This window comes from Dipodomys spectabilis, unplaced genomic scaffold (genome assembly GCF_019054845.1).
Source record: "Dipodomys spectabilis isolate Male_0828 unplaced genomic scaffold, ASM1905484v1 ptg000069l, whole genome shotgun sequence".
Classification (NCBI taxonomy): Eukaryota; Metazoa; Chordata; class Mammalia; order Rodentia; family Heteromyidae; genus Dipodomys; species Dipodomys spectabilis.
The window spans coordinates 4,782,658-4,801,885 of record NW_024870746.1 but is presented as its reverse complement, the minus strand read 5'-3'; the positions used below and the strand labels follow the sequence as shown (position 1 = coordinate 4,801,885).

Sequence of the window (19,228 nt, the reverse complement as noted above, 5' to 3'; positions counted from 1 at the left end):
CTGCACATGGGGCTCAGGTCTCTTTATTGGTATCTGAGGAAGAGTTGCCTTAGCCTTCAAAATAAAGATAGCAGAAGAAAGCTGCTCTTCTTGGCTCAATACCAATAGACTTTCTTATATCTTCGAGTTTCCTGGATCCCCATTGCTTCCATCACCTCCTCCTCTAGTGTCTTTAGACGAGGAATGTAAGTTCTTTCTAGAGCGTCTTCTACCGATGTGTCCTTGGGGCCATCTGTTAAGCCAGAGAAAGAAGATAGTTGTTAAGGTAGTTGCCAACTTGTCTTTTTCTTTTTTTCCTTGTTGGGAGGTAGAACTCAGGGCCCTCCATGTTAGACGAGTACTATACCATTGAGCTATATCCATTGCCCTTAATTTCTTAGAATAAGGTCTTGATAGTAGCCTGGGCTTGTCAACTTCCCACCCTTGGCCTCCTCAGTGCTGATATAGTGTCTACCACCACACCTAGCTGCTGCCAACTTGTATGGGTATTATCCTTCCCTCTCACCCCTCCCACCCCATCTTGCTTCTTCCCTTCCCCAGCCTCACCAATCCAGGTTTCAGGGACAATGCCATCAGATCTGGGAAAGTCAGGTTTGGGGATAATTCTTCCTGATCTTGTAGAGACTCGAACTCTCTCTCCTGCCTCAGTAAATCTCCACTCGATCTCGGTAGGTTTCCTGGCAGATAGAAAAAGACAGCCTGACATAGAAGCCAAGGTACATGTACTATGCCCCAAACCCAAAAGCACCATCAATGAATGGTTGAAACGACTTTTTCCACCTTGCTTCTCTACCTCTGCATCAGTGTTACAGAGAACCATGTCAAGGATGGACTCCTAAGATTTGTTGAGTCTGAGTAGAAATCAACAGAGTATCCATCACACCATCCCAATGGATTAGTGAACTATCCACCCCTGGCACTGGTCAAATACACCTATGGACTCAGAGAGTAGGAAGCCCTCTGGACAGAGTCTCATGTACTTGCCTGTCCACGGGATCTACTAGCTTGACCTCATTGTGGAGCAATGGTGCTTCACTAGGGATCATGGTTCCTGGATGATCCAGAGTCTTGCCAATGTAGCGGTAATGCTATCCAAGGGAAAGAAGGAGGGTTTCAGAAAGCACAGGTGTAAAAGGGGCTTACCCCGCTGCTGCTTAGCACATTCTCCCCAAGCTGAAAAGTAGAAGGTTCTGTTGTACAACCAGCCCCTCAGTGACCCTGTGCTGCACTTGAAGGGGAGGAAGAGGTGATGCAGATGTCTTGAGCGTCCCACCGCGCTTCACTTACTGTGTTTAGTCCCTCCAGAACCACCCAGTTTCGCTGCCGGATTACTTGAATCACTCTGCCCTGTTTCCCAGCATCTTTGCCTTTTAAGACTTCCACCTATGGGAAGATAGGATGATGAGGGAGGGATTCTTGCCCTGGAACCTCCCAATCACTCTGCTGTCTGAAGCACTCACTGTATCCCCACAGAACAGATGCCAGTCCTCATCAGCAATGGGTTCCACAGGCACTGGACGCCGCCGCCTCCATGGAGGGTTCTTCCTCTTGTCTGCCAGGGAGCCTGGACGGTTCATCCCATATCGGTAGTGAGGGGGTAGCGTAACCTTGGATGCCAGGGCCAGCACAACAGAGAGACGCATGGTTGGAGGCTGTGAGAAGTCACCTAACAAGTGGAAGACTCAAATTTTCTTTGTCAGCTCTGGGGAAGAGAGAAGGAAAGGAACGTTTTATATATATATATATATGTATATATATATATACATATATATATATAATTTTTAAAAGTTTTAAGTAGTTGTACAAAGAAATTCCCATTCTATAAAACAGTATATGAATACAAGGTGTCTGACAACATTGTCACTCATCACTCCTAAACCATCCCTTCTCTTTTGTTTTTTAAATTGAGATTAGGTGATTATGTAAACTTCACATATTTCACAGTATTATGAATAGTGATCCTTAGTTAAAGTCACAAACACATTTTAACAAACTTTGTCAGCTCTGGGGAGGAGAGAGAGAAAAGAAATGATCTTTCCATTTCCTGGAATTTGTTTCCATAAATAATACTTTTTAAAAAATTCATTTAATCTGGGGCTGGGAAGGTGGCTCAGTGGTACAGTGCTTGCTTTGCATGTATGAGGCCCTGGGTTCGATTCCTCGGCACCACATAAACAGAAAAAGCTGGAAGTGGCGCTGTGGCTCCAGTGGGAGAGCACTAGCCTTGAGCTGAAGAGCTGAGGGACAGCGCCCAGACTGAGTTCAGGCCCCATGACTGGCAAAAAAAAAAAAAAAAAAAAATTCATTTAATCTTTTGCCAGTCCTGGGGCTTGAACTCAGGGCCTGGGCACTGTCCCTGAGCTTCTTTTGCTCTAGGCTAGCATGCTACCACTTGAGCCACAGAACCACTTCCAGCTTTTTCTGTTTATGTGGTACTAGGAAATCAAACCCAGGGCTTAATGCATGGTAGGAAGTACTCTACCACTAAGCCACATTCCCAGACCAATAAATAGTATTTTACCTGATGAGTTATGGCTGGGCACCTGTGGCTCATGCCTGTACTCTTACTTAGGAGGCTGATTTGAGGATCAAGGTTCAAAGCCAGCCCGGGCAGGAAAGTCTGTGAGACTCTTATCTCCAATTAACCACCAGAAAACAGGAAGTAGCGCTTTGGCTTAAGTGGTAGTGTGCTCACCTTGAGCTTAAGAGCTCAGGAGAGTGACCAGGCGAGTTCAAGCCCCATGACCAACAAGAAAAAAAAATGAGTTACACCTTTGGGTGGGAACATTTTTAAAGCACTTGACTTTGTTGCCTAATGAACCTTTTCTCATTGAATCGTCACAACACGGTGTCTTTGTAGATGAGAACAAAGTTAAATAACTGGTCAGTGGTCATAAAGCTACTACGTGGGGTTAGCTGACAAATCTACCTGTATCTGACTTCAAAAAAAAAAAACAAACATGAGGGCAGTGGCTATGGTATATAGCTTACTATTGAGTGCAGAAACTCTCAGTACAGCTTGGCATATAGCAGGTACTCAAGAATGAATGACAAAGTAATAGGATAGGAAATAAGCTAGTAATGGAACATACATAAGACACAAAGACAGGGAGTTGTAAGGAAAAATGAAAAGGTAACAGACAAAAATAGCTTAAAATGTCCTAATCCTATTTTCTGTCCTCAAGACAAAAACCATTAGTGCCAGCCGGGCGCTGGTGGCTCACGCCTGTAATCCTAGCTACTCAGGAGGCTGAGATCTGAGGATCAAGGTTCAAAGCCAGCTCGGGCAGGAGAGATCGTGAGACTCCTATCTCCAATAAACCACCAGAAAACCGGAAGTGGCGCTGTAGCTCAAGTGGTAGAGCACTCGCCTTGAGCTGAAGAGCTGAGGGACAGCGCCCAGGCCCAGAGTTCAAGCCCCATGACCGACAAAAAAAAAAACAAACCCATTAGTGCCTAAGATAGTTTGTTTTCTAATGTACTCTAAGGTGGCTGGGACTTAAATTTCCCAACTTAAGTGTTGTAAGCCTTTCAGTTTTGGATGGTGGACCAAATTATGGTAGTAAAAGAATTGGCAGGGCTGGGAAGTTGGCTCAGTGGTAGAACGCTTGCCTTGCATGCGTGAGGCCCTGGGTTCGATTCCTCAGCACCACATAAGCAAAAAGAAAAAAAAAAAAAAAAGAATTGGCATAAATAAAGTGCTGGCTGGGTGGGGTGGCAGAAGGATCTTAGCTTGAGTTCAAAGCCAGCTTGGGTGATAAGTGAGAGGATGTGTGTGAGTGCTTCAGTTTATTAAGCATGCTAGGTGCTTGCTAAGGACAGATGAAGAATCAATAGTCTCATTTATAGATAAGCATAAATGTACTTTCAAAGTACAAGTGTGCAATAATGGCATAAAAAACCCTAAACTGGGCTTGGAAGGTGGCTCAGTGGTAGAGTACTTGCCTTGCATGCATGACACCCTGGGTTCAATTCCTCAGCACCACATAAGCAAAACAGAAAAAAGCTGGAAGTGGCGCTGTGGCTCAAGTGGTAGAGCACTAGCCTTGAGCTGAAGAGCTGAGGGACAGTACCCAGGCCCAGAGTTCAGGCCCCACGACCGGACCCAAAAAACAACAACAAAAAAAAAAAAACCAACAAAAAAAACCCTAAACTGGGGCTGGGAATCTGGCCTAATGGTAGAGTGCTTCCTTACCATGCATGAAGCCCTGGATTTGATTCCTTAGTACAGAAAAAGCTGGAAGTGGTGCTGTGGCTCAAGTGGTAGAGTACTAGCCTTGAGCACAGAGAGGCTCTGGAACAGAGCCCAGGCCCTGAGTTCAAGCCCTAAACTGGGGGGTAAGAATCACCTGATTGTAACTCCCTAGTGCATCTGGGTTTTAGTCCCAGTTCTGTCACATTGACTGTGTAGTATTAGACAACTTCTAGGCATGTTTCACTATACATAAAACTTTATAGGGAGGTTGGTGCCATGCTATTTTTTTTTTTTTGAGACTGGGTCTTCCTGTGGAGCCCAGGCAGTTCTCAAATTTACTGCCCCAGTCTCCCTTTTGCTAGGATTATATGTTAGAAATAGCTTAGGATGTTGGGGCATCACATAGAAATAAGGACACCAACTTGAAGGGAACTCAGCAAGGCTGTTTACTTCTCCAAAAGGGTGCACCATCAGCCACAATCTGGCAAACCAAGCACACAGCAGGCAGACTGCTGCCTTTTTATCCATAATCTAGCAGGCCCTGCCCCTCTGCTCAAATTGGCTGAACTCAGGTTCACAGTCTGCAAAAGGATGTGGCTTAATTAACAAGATGCAACTAAAATTCAAGAACAAGATGTCTTAAAGCAGGTCACGAAAAAGATGTAGCTAAAATATAATTAACAAGGGCCAAGCTACCTAACCAAAGAAGGGCCTTTTCATTAAAACAACACAAGCTGGGTGCTGGTGGCTCACGCCTGTAATCCTAGCTACACAGGAGGCTGAGATCTGAGGGTCACGTTCAAAGCCAGCCTGGGCAGGAAAGTCTGTGAGACTCTTATCTCCAATAAACCACTAGAAAACCGGAAGTGGCGCTGTGGTTCAAGTGGTGGAGCTCTAGCCTTGAGCTGAAGAGCTGAGGGACAGCACCCAAGCCCAGAGTTCAAGCCTCATGACCGACGAGAAGGGGGGCGGGGGGAGAACAGCAGGGCATCAGTGGCTCATCCATGCAATCCTAGCTACTACTCAGGAGGCTGAGATCTGAAGATCCTGGTTCAAAGCCAGCCTGGACAGAAAAGTCCATCAGACTCTTATCACCAATAAATCACTCAGAAAAAATCTAGAATTGGCACTGTGGCACAAATAAGAGTGCTAGCCTTAAGCACAAAGAGGCTCAGGGATAGCACCCAGGCCCTGAGTTCAAGCCCTAAAAAGGAAGCAAACTAGAGAAAAGGCACTTTTCTCACATAGATGTGCATCTATGTCCAGCTAATGTTTGCATTTTTTTCTCAGTACTGGGGTTTGAACTCAAGGTTTTGTGCTTGTGAGGCTCACACTCTTAATACTTGAGCCACATCCATCTCCCCCCCATCATCTTGGTTTTTTTACTGGTTATTTCAGAGATGAAGTCTATGGAACTTTTCTGACCAGATTGGCTTCATCTTGTGATCCTCCAGATCTCAGCCTCCTGAGTAGCCAGGTCTGAGCCTCAGGCACCTGGCTTGCCCTTTTTAACCTTGTGAGCACATTATAAGGAAAATAATAACTGATTTATCTGAATAGTGAGCTAATAACCCCCGCCCCCATGAGGATTTTGCACTTGGGCAAGCGCATCCGCAGTCTAGTTTTCTTCTTTATACATTCTAATACGGACAAAAATAATAATACTGGCTGAATGTAAGGGTTTAAGCATTCCTACTCAGATTCAACAAATTACAAACTGATACATGCGTCCGTGACAAACCAAATGGTGGGAAATTCACTATTACCGGTATCTTGTCTTTACATTGCCCAGGAAGATGCAAGTTATCTAAGGTACCCCTGAGAGCTGGAATGACAAACAGCTTGATTGGAACTAGGCAAATCTTAAGACCCAAGCCACCTGACCTGCCTGAGTGCTGTAGAGGCTCCCCAAGTTCGTCATTCTAGATCTGAACTCTAGGAAAGCTAATCGGCCACAGAGTGCACCCCTCAGACCTTCCTTTGGTTCTCTCCACATCGTGCTGCTTCCACAGTGGGCTTTCATTTGGAAGCGCAAGCCGCTGGGGTCCAATATCTGCCGCTGGGGTCACAGCTGCCATGGATTTCTCTACCAACCCGTTTGGGGTGCAGACCCAGATGTTAACCATGTCCCTAGGCCCCAGCAATCTTCAGCACACACCTGCTCCAACTTCCCAGCGTAAAGAAATTCAGGGGAGGCAACCGAGTCCCTTCCCGCGTCTACCTCCCCACCGACCAACCTCACCTCCCTGTTTCCGTGCGGCCGAGCGGCCGTGCGTTACTTCGGCACTGGGCTGCTCAACCTTGCCTGTCCCTGCTCACCGGATTTCTGGGAAATGTAGTCTAATTACAGAGTGAAGTTCAAGGATTCCTGCCTCAGCATGCTGGGAGTTGCAGTCCCTCTACAAAGCAAGGCTGAAGCAAGAAGCTCGACCGGAAATAGGAAGTCAGAAGCCTGTCGGGAACTGAAGGCAAAACAGGATAGGCTGACGACGCTGAACCTTTGCTGCGCATGTCCTGTAGCGTGGAGGTCGGTGGGAATTGTAGTTTCCAGAAATGGCTCCATTTTCTAGATGACTGTAGGTTCCAGTTCAAAGATCTCATTCCATGACTACAACTATTACTGTACTTGTCCTTTTCTGCTTATAAGGCTACGGCAGATTAAAAAACGATCATGTTTCCTAGAGGCAGGGATGAAACAGTGACCCTTCTAATGCTAATAAATTATCTAGTCACAAAATGTCAGATCCGGAAGGAATCTGAAATGATCAGATTCAGTACTAAGAGCACAAGCAGGATTCCATTCTATCAGCCTTTCTCAAACTCTCATCACCAGTTAAAGGTGACAGGCATTTCTAGTGAAGCTCAAAATTGAACCAGATCTCCTGACTCCTGATTTGCTCTCATCTGACCCTCTCTTTTATAAAAATCAGGTCAAGTATGTTTTTTCACCACTGATCTATGATCAGCAAGGCCTCTAGGCAACTAGGAACTTGTAGTTTGTTAAACATGTAATGTCAGTAACTTAGGTGAACAAACTTAAATCAGTGACAAGAATTGCCCAAGGAAATCTGCAAATGTGCAGACCTAGGAAGGCACGCATGACTAATCAATTTGGATCTGATGTGTTATTTAGCCACAGACATCCACCTGTGAAAAGACACCCACTTGCATTTAATCACTCATCTCCTATATAAACTGCCCCTAAATCATGCTCCCCGCTGATAAAAACTTTGGATAAATCTCCCATCTTCTTATGATTCCATGGTTTTTTAACTAGTTGTCTTTCTTAATATTTATCTCTTAATTGGCTTGTCATGTGGCAAGGAGCCCATCCAACTAGCACTAAAAGGTTAGCTGTCCTTTGGCCTCCCCTTGGGGCTCAAAGTTGTATCTAAATCCAGAACAGACTCACTTCTGACCTTTCTCCCAGGCTCATACCTGTAATCCTAGCTACTCTGAGGATTGTGGTTCAAAGCCAGTCCTGGGCAGGAAAGCCTGTGAAACTTTCTTGTCGGCTGTGGGGCTTGAACTCAGGTCCAGGAAGCTGTCCCTGAGCTTTTTCACTCAAGGGTTGCACTATCACTTTGAGCACAGCACCACTTCCTGTTTTCTAGTGGCTAAGTGGAGATGAGTTTCATGGACACCCAGCTGTGAAATTCTTCTCCACTACAAAAAAAAAAAAAAAAAAAAAAATGGAAGTGGAGCTGGGCATTGGTGGCTCACTCCTGTAATCCTAGCTACTCAGGAGGCTGAGATCCTCAGATCTCAGTTCAAGGCCAGCCTGGGCATGGAAGTCCCAGATTCTTGCTCCCATTAACCAGCAAAATGCTGGATAGATAAATGGCTCAAGTAGTAGAACATTAGCTGTGAGCAGAAAAAAAAACCCCCACAGAATCACTTATTTGCACAGTCATCTGGGCTGTGGCATATACTTTTTTTTAACCCCTCCTCTACCCTTGCCCAAATGCTCACAAGGGGAAACTGTGTTAAAACACTGGTTGGGCAGAAAGGTAGCATGGATGTTGATTTATTATAGGATTGCCCTCATTCAGAATCTGGATTTTAAAATTGTGTTGAATCCTGGATTTCTAACAGCCTGAGACTGGAGGGGGCTGACACTCCTACCTCAATCTCTGAAGGTGATTTGGAAATAATATTTGTAATCCCTTTGCCCCTTCTTCAGTTAACCAATACCCCTCTCCCAAATAATCAGTCAGAATCCAATAATAGTAATCAACAGGTTTTATTTTCCTAGAACTGAAATCATCTACTGGTTTTCAGAGCTAAACTTCCAAAGCTACAGTCAGCAATTTTTCATCAGAGCCCAAGAGAGAGGCAGGGGTGAGAGACGAGAGACGGAAGAGGCATAGAAAAACCACTAAGAGACTGGGAAAGGGCACTTCCCTGTCCTCTCAGTAGGTTACAAATGAGATCTGGTGACAAGACCGAGGGAACCAAGTCGGGCTATGTGGATGGGAAATGACACTGGAAAGAACACCAAAGCCTGAGCAACAAAAAGGAAGTCATCAAGCCCCAAACAGAAGGGAAGCCTCCCAGTGCACCTCAGAAATGGGGGCAACTATGGGAAGAAATGAGCTGAATGGGAGCACACAAAGGGTTTGGGGAAAGTTAATTTTTTTTTTTTGTAATTTTCTTTTATTAAAAACATTTCCTAAAAAATTTGTCTTTTTCTTTCCGTCTGGGTGATACATACATATATATATATATATATATATATATATATATATATGTATATATGTGTGTGTATATATATATATGTATATATGACTTTTAGGCTGGCCTTGAACACTGTGGGAAGAAGGACTAGGGCAGCTAGAGGTCAGGTCTCCCTAGGTGATGCCATCTTTGGCCTCAGAGACAGAGGCTTAACACTCTCACCCAGATGGGTGATGTCAACTCTCAGATCTCAGGTCCTTGGCCCGAACAACTTGAAAGCCCCGAAGTCTTTTGATGATAAACAGCATTTCCCAAGGTAAGGAAAAGAATGGGTGTTACCAATCACCAAGTATATATGGAAGGGAGCCCCCTCCTCCACAAACTGTCCTACTTTCCATGAATCTAGTCAACTGGGAAATAGATGTGGAAGTAAGAGACAGGTGCTCAAGAGATGCTACCCTTCTGTCCTCCTTCTACAATTTGAGAACTGCCCCTCTCAAACCCAGAAAACCACTCTACTGTTTGCACTCCATCCTTCCCACTCCTACCCAATCACAACCCAGGGGTCCAGAATGACTGGTGGAGGAGGGGGAGTGTCAGAGAGAAGCTCTGGAAAACAGCTTCAAGCAGGAAGGGACACAATGGCCTCATCTCATCCCCAAAAGCAGAAGACTTGCCCTGACTCATATCACACAAGGGTGTAGGGACCTGGAAGTGAGGCCCAGATCAATCTCCAGGGGGCTGGATTTCAAAGTGGGGAGAGTGAACAGAGGAGGAGAGCGGGATGGATGGGAAAAGGGTTCTTAGTTTGCAGGCCATGGCCAGTTTCCCCAGTAGCACCCAGACAGCAGCAGGAACGGGGTAGGGGCTCCTCTTGAAACATTGGTGGCTACAGGCTGCAGGGGAGGGTTGGAAGGAAGGATTAATGGTGTGGTCTGGGCCTCGCCCCAGCCAGTGACAGTCTCCTGGGAGCTCCCACCCCACCTCCCAAGAGGCTGACCACTTTGACCCTTCTCTTCCTCTCTGCAGGTGGCTAGACCCTTCAGCCCACTGGACAAAGCAACTAACTCACCTCTCATGATCTCTGATGCCCTGGGCCTCAGCATCTTTCTTGGTGGCCTCTTCCTCCTCTGCCTCTTCCCCTGGAGGAGGTCCCCGGCCAGAGCTCGGTTCAGACGGGGTGCTGTTCTTCTCTACCTCCACTGGAAGGGGCCTCTCTCCCTCTAAGGTGGCTGCTTCCTTCTCCTCACCTTCAGGGTCTTCTGTCTCCTTGAGACGTTTAGGGGAGTCCTAGGCAGGATTGGCAGAGAGAATGTGGGCTGAAGCTAGAGAGGAAGAGAGTCAGCCATCTACTTACATCCCCTCCTGTATCCCTCAGGGGCTCTTTCCTGGGTTGATACCTAGAGAGGCCATCCCCAGCCAACTAGTAGCTAGAATGCCTTCTTCCACACCTCATCTTCTCACCTGGGGACTCCTAAAACTATAAGCAGGATTTCTTTCTCAGGCTTATCTCTCTGCCCTGCTTCTGTGGGACTGCCCTGTGAAAATGCTGAGGATGACCAGCCGCCCACTCCCCGCTCCCCCTGGCAGGTGGTACTTACCTCCAGCAGGTCGCCGGCTCTCCTCTTCAGCGCTCCCTTCTCATTCTTCTCCTTAGTTGGCTCATCAATGACCAGCTTCCCTTCCTCATCACTGCTACCCTCAGCATTGCCCTTCTTATCACCATCACCCTCGGTGGCCTCTGGCTCTGGATCAGGCTCTTCCACACGGCTCTTTTTCTGGGAGGACTGCAGCGAAGATGGCAAGAGGCTGAGTGGCACGAGGGGCTGTCATGCTGCACCCCACCCAGACCACCCCCTCAGCCACTCGCTCCTTCCTTTCCCCACCTCTCCCCCGCCCCCCACCCAGGTGCCCAGTCTCACAAGTGATTTGAGACCCACCTCTGTTGGATTAGCCCCGGGGTAAACCCACTGGCCGGGCAGGCAGGGCTCTGTGCAGGAGGGGGGAGGGCTGGAGCAGGAGGCAAAACCTCGGGTCAACTTCTCCCAAAGGGAGCTGGGACCCTTTCCCCGCCAACCCCCGCCCCCCACCCTCCCGCCTTGTCCTGCCCGGCTCACAAGCACCTCCTCCTGGAAGCCTTCTTGAAAAGAATAAGGCCATGTCCTAAACGCCTACAGGTCCAACATAGCCTGTCTCCACTTACCGCCTCCATCCTGTTCTTGCCCCCTAAGCCACTGTCTGACTGGCCCCAGACCTCAACTACTGTGACATTCCCACAGTCCCACCCCTCTGAAAAAGCCCCCCCCCCTCTAAAGTCCTGATGTGCCTGAAGGCTAAGTGTCACCTGTGGGCCTGGGCCCTCCCCCAGAGCCCATGCCACACCTGCCTCCCAGGAGTGTGTCTAAGGTAGATGGCAGCTCACCTGGTAGCCTGAAGCCTTGACAGTAGGGTTGTTCTCGATCTCCCACAGCCCCTCGCTGAACCCTTTCCTCTTGTTGGGCTTGCCAAACTTCTCCTTGGACTCCTCGTAAGGGAAGAGGTCTTTGGGGCCCAGGAATGCCCTGGTGAGAGATGGGAGACTGTGCTCTCAAGCCCCTCACTGCCCATGAGCTACAAGCCCAACCCCGAAAGGCACCGCCACCACCTCGCCCCAGAAGAGTCCTCTTGTGAGGCCCCCCTGTGCCCCTCCAGCCCTTCACTCACGTCTCATGGGTCCCAAAAAAAAAGACTTGGTATTTGTTGGCTGTTGATTTCACCGCAGCCTCAGGCATCTCATCAATCTGGGGTGAAATGGGGGAAGCGAGTGTGAGCTGGAGTCCAGAGGTCTTTAGTCTGGAGCAGAGCACCACCCTCTCACGCATGGTAGTTCAGGTGAAGCCAAATCGAGCAGACCCCAGAGATTCCCCATGTTTGCAAAACCATTTTTGGCAGAAGACTTTGGTTCAAATTAAGTCAGACATGAAAGTCTAACAGAAAGACAAAGAATCCAGGAATCCCTCCCTCACCTTCACAAACCACAGCACATCCCTTTCCCCAACATTCCAAGTCCTGGTCAAACTTCACTTCTCTGCTACCACCTGGCCCAACCAATGCTATCTCTTTCTTAGTATTGGTTTTTAAGACAAGGTCTGTGTAACCCAGGCTGGCCTCCAACTCGGAATCCTCCCAGTTCAACCTCTGGAATACTGGAATTAGTTGTGCAGCACCATGCTTAGGTCCAAGTTTTAAATGTTGACCTGAATTTAGCCAGGAGCCAGTGGCTTATACTTGTAATCCTAGCTACTCAAGAGGCTGAGATATGAGGATCTCAATTCAAAGTCAGCCAGGGAAGTGGAGTCTGAGACTTTACCTATTTAACCAGCAAAATGCCAGAAATCGAGCTGTGCTTAACTGGTAGACAGCCAGCCTTAAGCCAAAAAACAAAACAAAACAAATCCCAAGGGACAGCACCTAGGTCCAGGCCCTGAGTTCAAGGAACCCAGTACTGTCACAAAAGGAAAACAAAAAGTTGATCTGAGCATTTCATCCTCTTCTACTACTATACCCTTCTTCTCTCATGGCAAGATCTGAATCTCAATTCTGAAACCAATAGTGCTTGACCTTGGGTAACCTTCTGAACACCTCTTTGCCTGTTTCCTCATCTGTAAAAAGGAGAGTCACAGCACTTGTCACATGACTGAGAGCTAAATGACTGGAACTTGGCATGTAGTATGTCCTACAAATGTTGGTCATCATGGGTCCCTCCCAGGATCCTGGCCTTCTGTTCTGGCCACACTGTTCTTCAATCTCTCACACTCACTAACTCCTGACCAGCCTCCCAGCCTCAGCTCCTCATGACTTCCTCCAAAAAGCTTCCCCATCTCCTGACCCTATCGGCTCTCTGGGGAAAACTCTCCTAGCGCCTCTCCTTCACACTTGCAAGTTTATACTGTTTCATATTACTACTTGATTAATGCCTATGTGGACTATTCCCACCCCAAACTCAGAGACCGGAGTACTGATTTTATTTTTTTCCCCAGACTGGTCAAAAACTTATACGGCCCAGGCGCTGGGTGGCTCACGGTTCAAAGCCAGCCAGGCAGAAAAGTTCCTGTGAGACTCTTATCTTCAATTAACCACTTAAAAAACCAGAAGTAGGGGCTGGGAAGGTGGCTCAGTGGTAGAGCGCTTGCCTTGCATGCGTGAGGCCCTGGGTTCGATTCCTCAGCACCACATAAGCAAAAGGAAAAAAGCCGGAAGTGGCGCTATGGCTCAAGTGGTAGAGCACTAACCTTGAGCTGAAGAGCTGAGGGACAGTGCCCAGGCCCAGAGTTCAAGCCCCATGACCGGACCCCCCCCCCCCCAAAAAAAACCAGAAGGAGTCGGGCGCCCGTGGCTCACGCCTGTAATCCTAGCTACTCAGGAGGCTGAGATCTGAGGATCATGGTTCAAAGCCAGCCCAGGTAGGAAAGTCCGTGTGACTCATCTCCAATAAACCACTAGAAAACCGGAAGTGGCGGTTTAAGCCCAGAGTTCAAGCCCTACAACCGACCAACAAAACAAAACAAAACCCAGAAGTAGTGCTCAAGAGGCAGAGTGCTAGCTTTGAACACAAAGAGGTTCAGGATAGCACTCAGGCCTGAGTTCAAGTCCCACAACCAAAAAATCAAAACAAAACAAATTCATAAGATCTTGAATTTGAGACCCTCCCATGTCAGCATCTCAAGTGTTTAGATCACAGTAGTGTCCCATTACACCTGGTTCTGGTGCTTTTATCTCCAGCACACAGTAGGCACACAACATTACTTGCTGTATGAGTCTAGACACAAAAACACAATCTCTGGCTGAAGTGGAGGAAGAGGCCAAAGGACTGCCCTATTTGATTCTTGGCTCCAGAAGCAGTTCCAAAAGGCTTCTGAGAACACTTTGAATGTCAAACTTTTTATTTTTACAGATGAGGAAACTAAGCCAGAAAGAAATGATTAATATAAAGCAATAGGGCAAATGATGGTGAGGGCAAGGTCTCATACTTTATCTGACTTGATTCCCCTGACCCACTTGTCCTGACCCAAGAGAAGCCCCTGTGTCCAAGATGAGACATGCAGAGGTCTGACGTCAGAAAAATAGAGCTAAAAGGCCTAGCCAGTCTCAGATCAGATCTGGGAAGCCCAGACCAAGCAGAGATGAAGGTTGTGGGGTAGGGACTACAATTCCCAACAACACTTGCAACAGCCCCAGCAGCCCAGCTTCCTGCCCGGGCAGAGGCCAGGTGGCCATGTTTACTGGGGCCCCAGATACAGGCAGGAGAGAGACAGTCAAGTCAAGGCAGTGATTTGCACAGTGTTAGGAACAGGAGGTGATTGAAGCCTGCAGAGACATGGAGGCTAGGTGGATGGGAATGAACCCAGACACACCCAGAGCAGAGGTGGGGCTTGGGCCTAAGTCTGAGGGGCATCTTGCCCCAGAGCTGAAGTCTTCAGGCTCTGGGCACCTCCCCCTTGCCCCATGGCCTCTGGGGACAGAGGTCCAGCTCCTCCCCCCACCCCCCAGAAATGCCCAACACAAATTGGGCCCTCCCTACATCAGGAGAGCTGGGGTGTGGGAGCAGGGGGTGGAAAGGCATGCAGTTCCCCCCACAAACAGGATCCCCATCACCATGACAACCCAACCCCGCCCCAGGGCCACTCAGCAACCAGGAATGTGACTTCCCCTCCCCCCAAGCCCTCTATCCAGATTCAGGAGGAGGGGACACTAACACCCATCTCCAAGCCTGAAGTCTGGCACCTGGGTTCTGGGCTATGCTAGAAACCACTGAGACTGGAGAGGCTGGGGTGGGGGAGGAGGGTAAGAGAATGTGCTCAGGAAGCCAGACCAGGGGAGTAGGGGTAGGGGTAGAGGTTGGACCAGACACCTGGCTCTGGTTACCAACTATCTCCCCACCTTCCTCTCACAGGGGGAAGCAAACAACAAAAAAGGCCTCCAGGACTTAAGAGATCCTAGGAGACAGGCACAGGACAACAGGAAGGCTCTTCGGCAGGCCTCTGTCTTAGGTGGATCTACAGAAAGGGGCTGGTGAGGGCTGGAAAGCTGTTAAGACTAGAACAGCCCAAAGTTTTGGTCTCATCATTTTCAGTGCCCACATTAACCTAGTAAACCTACGATAAAAGAGGAGAAACTTAGGAAGAAGGTGTAGAATTGGTGAAGGGTTAGAAAGTTAGAAATGAGACATGAGCTCTCCAGGAGCAGACTGAACACATGGCCACCCCAGCTTCCCACAGGAAACAAACTCAAGATCTCTGGCAGATCTCTAAACCTGAATGGTGGGGCAAGAGACCCAGGAGGCCACCAGCTGCCCAGCCCCATGGGCGGAGAGAAGCCTGGACAGAATTAAAAATAGAACAAGACATACTTCCAGCTACATAAAAGAATGGGTGTGGAGGGACAAGGGTGGAAGACAGAGCCTAGGCACACAGGCATCTTCCCCAAAAGGGCCACCCAACCCCCTCAACTTGACTGTAGGTACCTGTGGGAAGAATCAGGAGAGGCACTCTTTCCTCTTAATTGGATTCTCAGCCTCTCCAAAAGGGAGGACAAACTGGGAGAGTGTGAGGGAAGGGGTGACAACAGCCCAAAAAGAAATGTACTCCTTACCTAATTTATGTAACTGTAATCCCTCTGTACATCACCTTTATAACAAGAAAAAATTTAAAAAGAAAGAAAAAAAAAAAGAGGGGTGAAGTCTCTTTAGAGCACTTCCAGCCCAAAAGCTACAAAGGAAGAGTTTTCCTTGCACTTAGAAGAGCTTTTCTTTCTAGATGTGGAGACTGAGGTCTCAGGGGATCCCTGTGCCCCAATACAGATACTGCCTTCCAGGTGGTGCCTTTATGTCCAGGCTAAGTGGATCAGGGTGGGGCCAGATGTGCTGCTCACCCCACCACACCTCTGCTCCAGTCAGCAGAGAAGGGGGTTCTGCAAGGTCTTAACTATTGCAGGGATCCAGGCTGGGGCCTAAAGTCCTCACTCCCACTCCATCAGGCAGGTCTGAGGAATCTGAACTGTTCGGGTGGGGAGTGATAGCTGTCTGAGCTTTAGACCCAAAATAGGCCCAGGGTCACCTCCCCAGTACTTAGGAGGGCGGAGGGAAGGACAAGCACTCGCTGGAGGCCGGCCAAGGTTCGACCACCACACCCAGGGCCAGGCTGACCTGACCCAGGAACCGGAAAGTCCAGGGTAGCAAGCAGTTCAGTCAGTTAGGGGTAGGAAGTGTGGCAAGCCCGAGGGGCAAAAAGAGGTGGGGGAAGGGCAGAAGGAGGTCTAGGATCTTTCTGAGATTGTGAAACTGAAGTAGAGAGAAAAGGAAGGAACCTGGGGGCAAATCCCTGAGTTTTGTAAATTAACCATTTAAGTGCCTAGAGATCTGCCACCAAGTTAGAAGTGAGGAGGGAGAAAGAAAAGAGAAGGTTAAGATGGAGTCACACCATCCCTCCAGGCAGGCCCTGCTACCACGTGGCCCCAATGTCTGAACTCTCCCATCCTGTTCAGCAGCAAGGACACAGTTGTTTTCATGGGGTTGAGGGGTCTGCTAGTCTCCTGGGGTGACTCCCTCCTACTTCAAGATTTCAGGAGAGCCTGGGCCTCTCAGGCTCTGCCACCCTAGGGACTAAAACAGTCCAAGGTGTAAATGAGGAGACTTAGCCAAGTCTGTTCTTTTGGGACCCAAAGGGGGATGCATCTGGGAGACAGGGTGTACCCCTCCTTCCCAACTGTCACAATCAAGAGCCAGAGCCAGAGCCAGGCAGAGTGTGGTGTCCTATCTCCTTAAGATATTGTCTGACCTCCACATCCCAGCCCAACTTTATCTGAAAAGTCCAGGCCTCAGTAGAAGAAACTTTACCTCCTGTTTTACCCTTCTGCCTGGTGGCCAAGGGTAAAAAGGAAATGAATGGCATCTTCTCCAGTCCCAGGGTCACCAGAAACCTGAGGGCCTTCCTCAGAGGGCCACCATAGATCCAGTGTGTCCCTACTTGTTCTGTTTCTTACCTGATACAGAAGGGGTTCCCTAAAACCCACATCTCAGCTAACACCTCCTCCCAGACTTAGCTAGCCTCTGGACTTTGTCTCATCCCCAGGAGGGAGAATCAGGGGAGACCTGATTCTTGCTCAGCCCACCAGACCTTGGTATTTGGACCAAGAAGCCAGTGGGATCAAAGGGTGCAGTGTAAAGTACATGAGTGTTTACATGCCACACACATGCACACAAGGTTGCTTCCTCACACTGTCCCACCTCAGCCCTCTTCTGAGGTCCTGAAAATGAGCCCTGCTTCTCTGCTGACTCCTGTGCCAGACTCCCGTGCCAGAGACCAGACTTTAACTGATACCTGAAGCTCAGACAACAAGGAGCTCAAAGCTAATGCTGCTAAGGCATGCTCCTCAGGCAAGGGTGCACAAGAGTTTCTTGGATTTTTCTTAGTTTCTTGACACCCTGAACCAGGACCCAGGTAAGCCTGAGGCAATTTCCTAAACCTAGAACAATTAGATCAGATGAATAGCCAACTTGGCTTTTTTTTTTTGGGGGGGGGGTTCTAATCGTGGGGCCTGGGCGCTGTCCCTGAGCTCTTCAGCTCAAGGCTAGTGCTCTACCACTTGAGCCACAGCGCCACTTCCGGATTTTTTCTTTTTGCTTATATGGTGCTGAGGAATCGAACCCAGGGCCTCAGGCATGCAGGGGCAAGCGCTCTACCTTCCCTGCCCCCCAACTTGGCTTCTGAGAAGAGCACCCCAAACTACAAGGCAGTCCTCCTGTTCCTGCCACCTTCCCTCCTCCTTCCCCCCACCTTTCTACCCTTGGATTTCAATCTACAGAAGTCCTACACTCTGGGGGGCTGAGTCATGCCCTCACCCAATACCAAAGGCTCTTCTGCATCAACTCTGAAATGCCAGAGGCGCTGCCCATCCCACATGTCCATTCTCCTCCAGCAACCGCCAACTCCCAACCTCCCTTACTTCACCATTCAGTCCTTTAGGGGAAAGGTGATAAACACTCCAGGCCTGGCTTGGGGGCCCCACCCTCCCACCTGGCCAGGTGCTTAAAGGGAGGAGGCCCTTTGGTTGGCGGGCTGAGTTAACCACATGGCGGACTAGGGCTTTTCTGGCGGGAGATGCTCACGGGAATGGGGGTGGGGGTGAGGGAGAGCAACTCATCCCCCCCTTCTCACCCAAAGGGCAGTCTGGACCACTTCCCAACCCCACATGGGGCCCTGCCGGCCACCTTCGGCCCTAATTTGAGCTGGTGGCATATGGAAGATTATTTTTGTGTGTGTGGAGCTGAGGTGTTGACGGGTGGTGGTGAGTTTTCAAGCCAGGTAGATCCTTAGACCACTCCCAACCACTCCTCGACCCTCCCCCCAACTTCAGACCTCTCACAGGTCCCAAACCAAAGTTTTCGAGAAGCGAACTCCGCCTCCTAAAATCTAGTTTTCTCGGGGCTAGGACCATTCGTAGCCATTGACCCAGGAAGTTTTAGCTGATTGTTTTTTTTTTTTTGGGGGGGGGGCTGACAGTCAACGGGGAAACTGGGGACCTCAAAGGGGTCCCAAAAGGGGCCTGGCGGTAGGAGGAGCCACACGATCGGTCCCCAAAACCCTGACTGCGCTGCTGAAGCCTCGGCGAGGGTGGGGGCTGGGGGCGGAACGGAGCACGCGGAGCAGGGCCAGAGGTGACCCGCGCCCTCAGATCCCCGCGTGGCGCACACGCCTCGACGCGACGCCGCCGTACCCGCCAGGTGTCGCCGCCCCCCCCCCCCGCCCGCCTCCATTATATAACCGCCGGGTGGGCTTGAGGGCGACAGGGAGAGTTGGGGAGGGGGACCCAGATACCCCTGCCCTCCCCCTCCGCCCGCCCGCGCCGGGAGCTCAAGCCCTCCCCGCTGTTATGCAACCCCAGGGGGACAGGGGGGCGGCGGGCCGCTCTGCTCACCCGGGCCGGCCAGTGTGGATAGCCCTTCATCTTGGCGAACACCAGGTCCCCGCATTTGTACTCCTTCTGCCGGTTAGATCGCGACATGGCGGGGCTCCGGGCGCCCCGGGCTCCGCGCCGGGCCAGGAAGCGCGAGCCCAAGTTTGCGCGTGCGGCGGCGGCGGCGGTGGTGGCGCCGCTCCGCTCCGGCCCTCGCGCAGCCCCCGCCTCGATGGCGGCCCCCGGCCCGGGCTCCGGCGCGGCCACGGCGTCTCCGCCCGCGCGCCGCACAGACGGGGCGGGCGTGGATCGAGGCAACGCTCCGGCGCGGCGCGGTGGGTGCGCGCTCGTGAGGTTGTTTGTGTTTGAAATTCAATTGCTCCCTCTTCTGCGCGGGGCCTCTTCCTCCACCCCCCGCCCGGT

The 19,228-nt window shown here is 49.8% G+C and overlaps 2 protein-coding genes across 6 annotated transcripts; both read right to left on the bottom strand.

Annotated features, from left to right (window-relative positions):
- Positions 1-7: 7 nt before the first annotated feature.
- Positions 8-6,608, bottom strand: Mrpl24 (mitochondrial ribosomal protein L24). 4 transcript variants are annotated; one of them, XM_042681599.1, is made up of 6 exons: positions 6,515-6,608; positions 1,461-1,702; positions 1,288-1,383; positions 985-1,088; positions 547-677; positions 8-232 (listed from the first exon to the last, which is right to left on the bottom strand). In XM_042681599.1, the coding sequence occupies exons 2-6, from the start codon at positions 1,641-1,643 to the stop codon at positions 96-98; spliced, it is 651 nt and encodes a 216-aa protein (XP_042537533.1). In that variant the 5' UTR covers positions 1,644-1,702; positions 6,515-6,608; the 3' UTR covers positions 8-95. The 4 variants fall into 4 exon arrangements, with proteins under 4 accessions (XP_042537533.1, XP_042537532.1, XP_042537531.1 ...); XM_042681598.1 differs by having other exon boundaries at positions 6,438-6,524; XM_042681597.1 differs by lacking the exon at positions 6,515-6,608 and adding an exon at positions 6,433-6,479.
- A 2,325-nt stretch (positions 6,609-8,933) lies between these two features.
- Hdgf (heparin binding growth factor) lies at positions 8,934-19,027 on the bottom strand. Of its 2 annotated transcripts, none has more exons than XM_042681898.1 (6): positions 18,827-19,027; positions 11,576-11,652; positions 11,295-11,433; positions 10,474-10,659; positions 9,945-10,162; positions 8,934-9,768 (listed from the first exon to the last, which is right to left on the bottom strand). In XM_042681898.1, the coding sequence occupies exons 1-6, from the start codon at positions 18,911-18,913 to the stop codon at positions 9,762-9,764; spliced, it is 714 nt and encodes a 237-aa protein (XP_042537832.1). In that variant the 5' UTR covers positions 18,914-19,027; the 3' UTR covers positions 8,934-9,761. The 2 variants fall into 2 exon arrangements, with proteins under 2 accessions (XP_042537832.1, XP_042537833.1); XM_042681899.1 differs by lacking the exon at positions 18,827-19,027 and adding an exon at positions 10,813-10,882.
- Between the last annotated feature and the right edge of the window lie 201 nt (positions 19,028-19,228).

What these genes read in the sequence shown, in the direction of transcription:
- Mrpl24 (XM_042681599.1), bottom strand. Translation starts at nt 1,643, where the DNA reads ATGCGTCTCTCTGTTGTGCTGGCCCTGGCATCCAAGGTTACGCTACCC. An exon ending in TTCTGGAGGGACTAAACACA is followed by an intron (nt 1,089 to 1,287) that starts GTAAGTGAAGCG and finishes TCCCTTGGATAG; the next exon opens with CATTACCGCTACATTGGCAA. An exon ending in CTAGTAGATCCCGTGGACAG is followed by an intron (nt 678 to 984) that starts GCAAGTACATGA and finishes TCTATCTGCCAG; the next exon opens with GAAACCTACCGAGATCGAGT.
- Hdgf (XM_042681898.1), bottom strand. Translation starts at nt 18,913, where the DNA reads ATGTCGCGATCTAACCGGCAGAAGGAGTACAAATGCGGGGACCTGGTG. An exon ending in ATCCACACTGGCCGGCCCGG is followed by an intron (nt 11,653 to 18,826) that starts GTGAGCAGAGCG and finishes ATTTCACCCCAG; the next exon opens with ATTGATGAGATGCCTGAGGC. An exon ending in GAGCCGGCGACCTGCTGGAG is followed by an intron (nt 10,163 to 10,473) that starts GTAAGTACCACC and finishes AATCCTGCCTAG; the next exon opens with GACTCCCCTAAACGTCTCAA.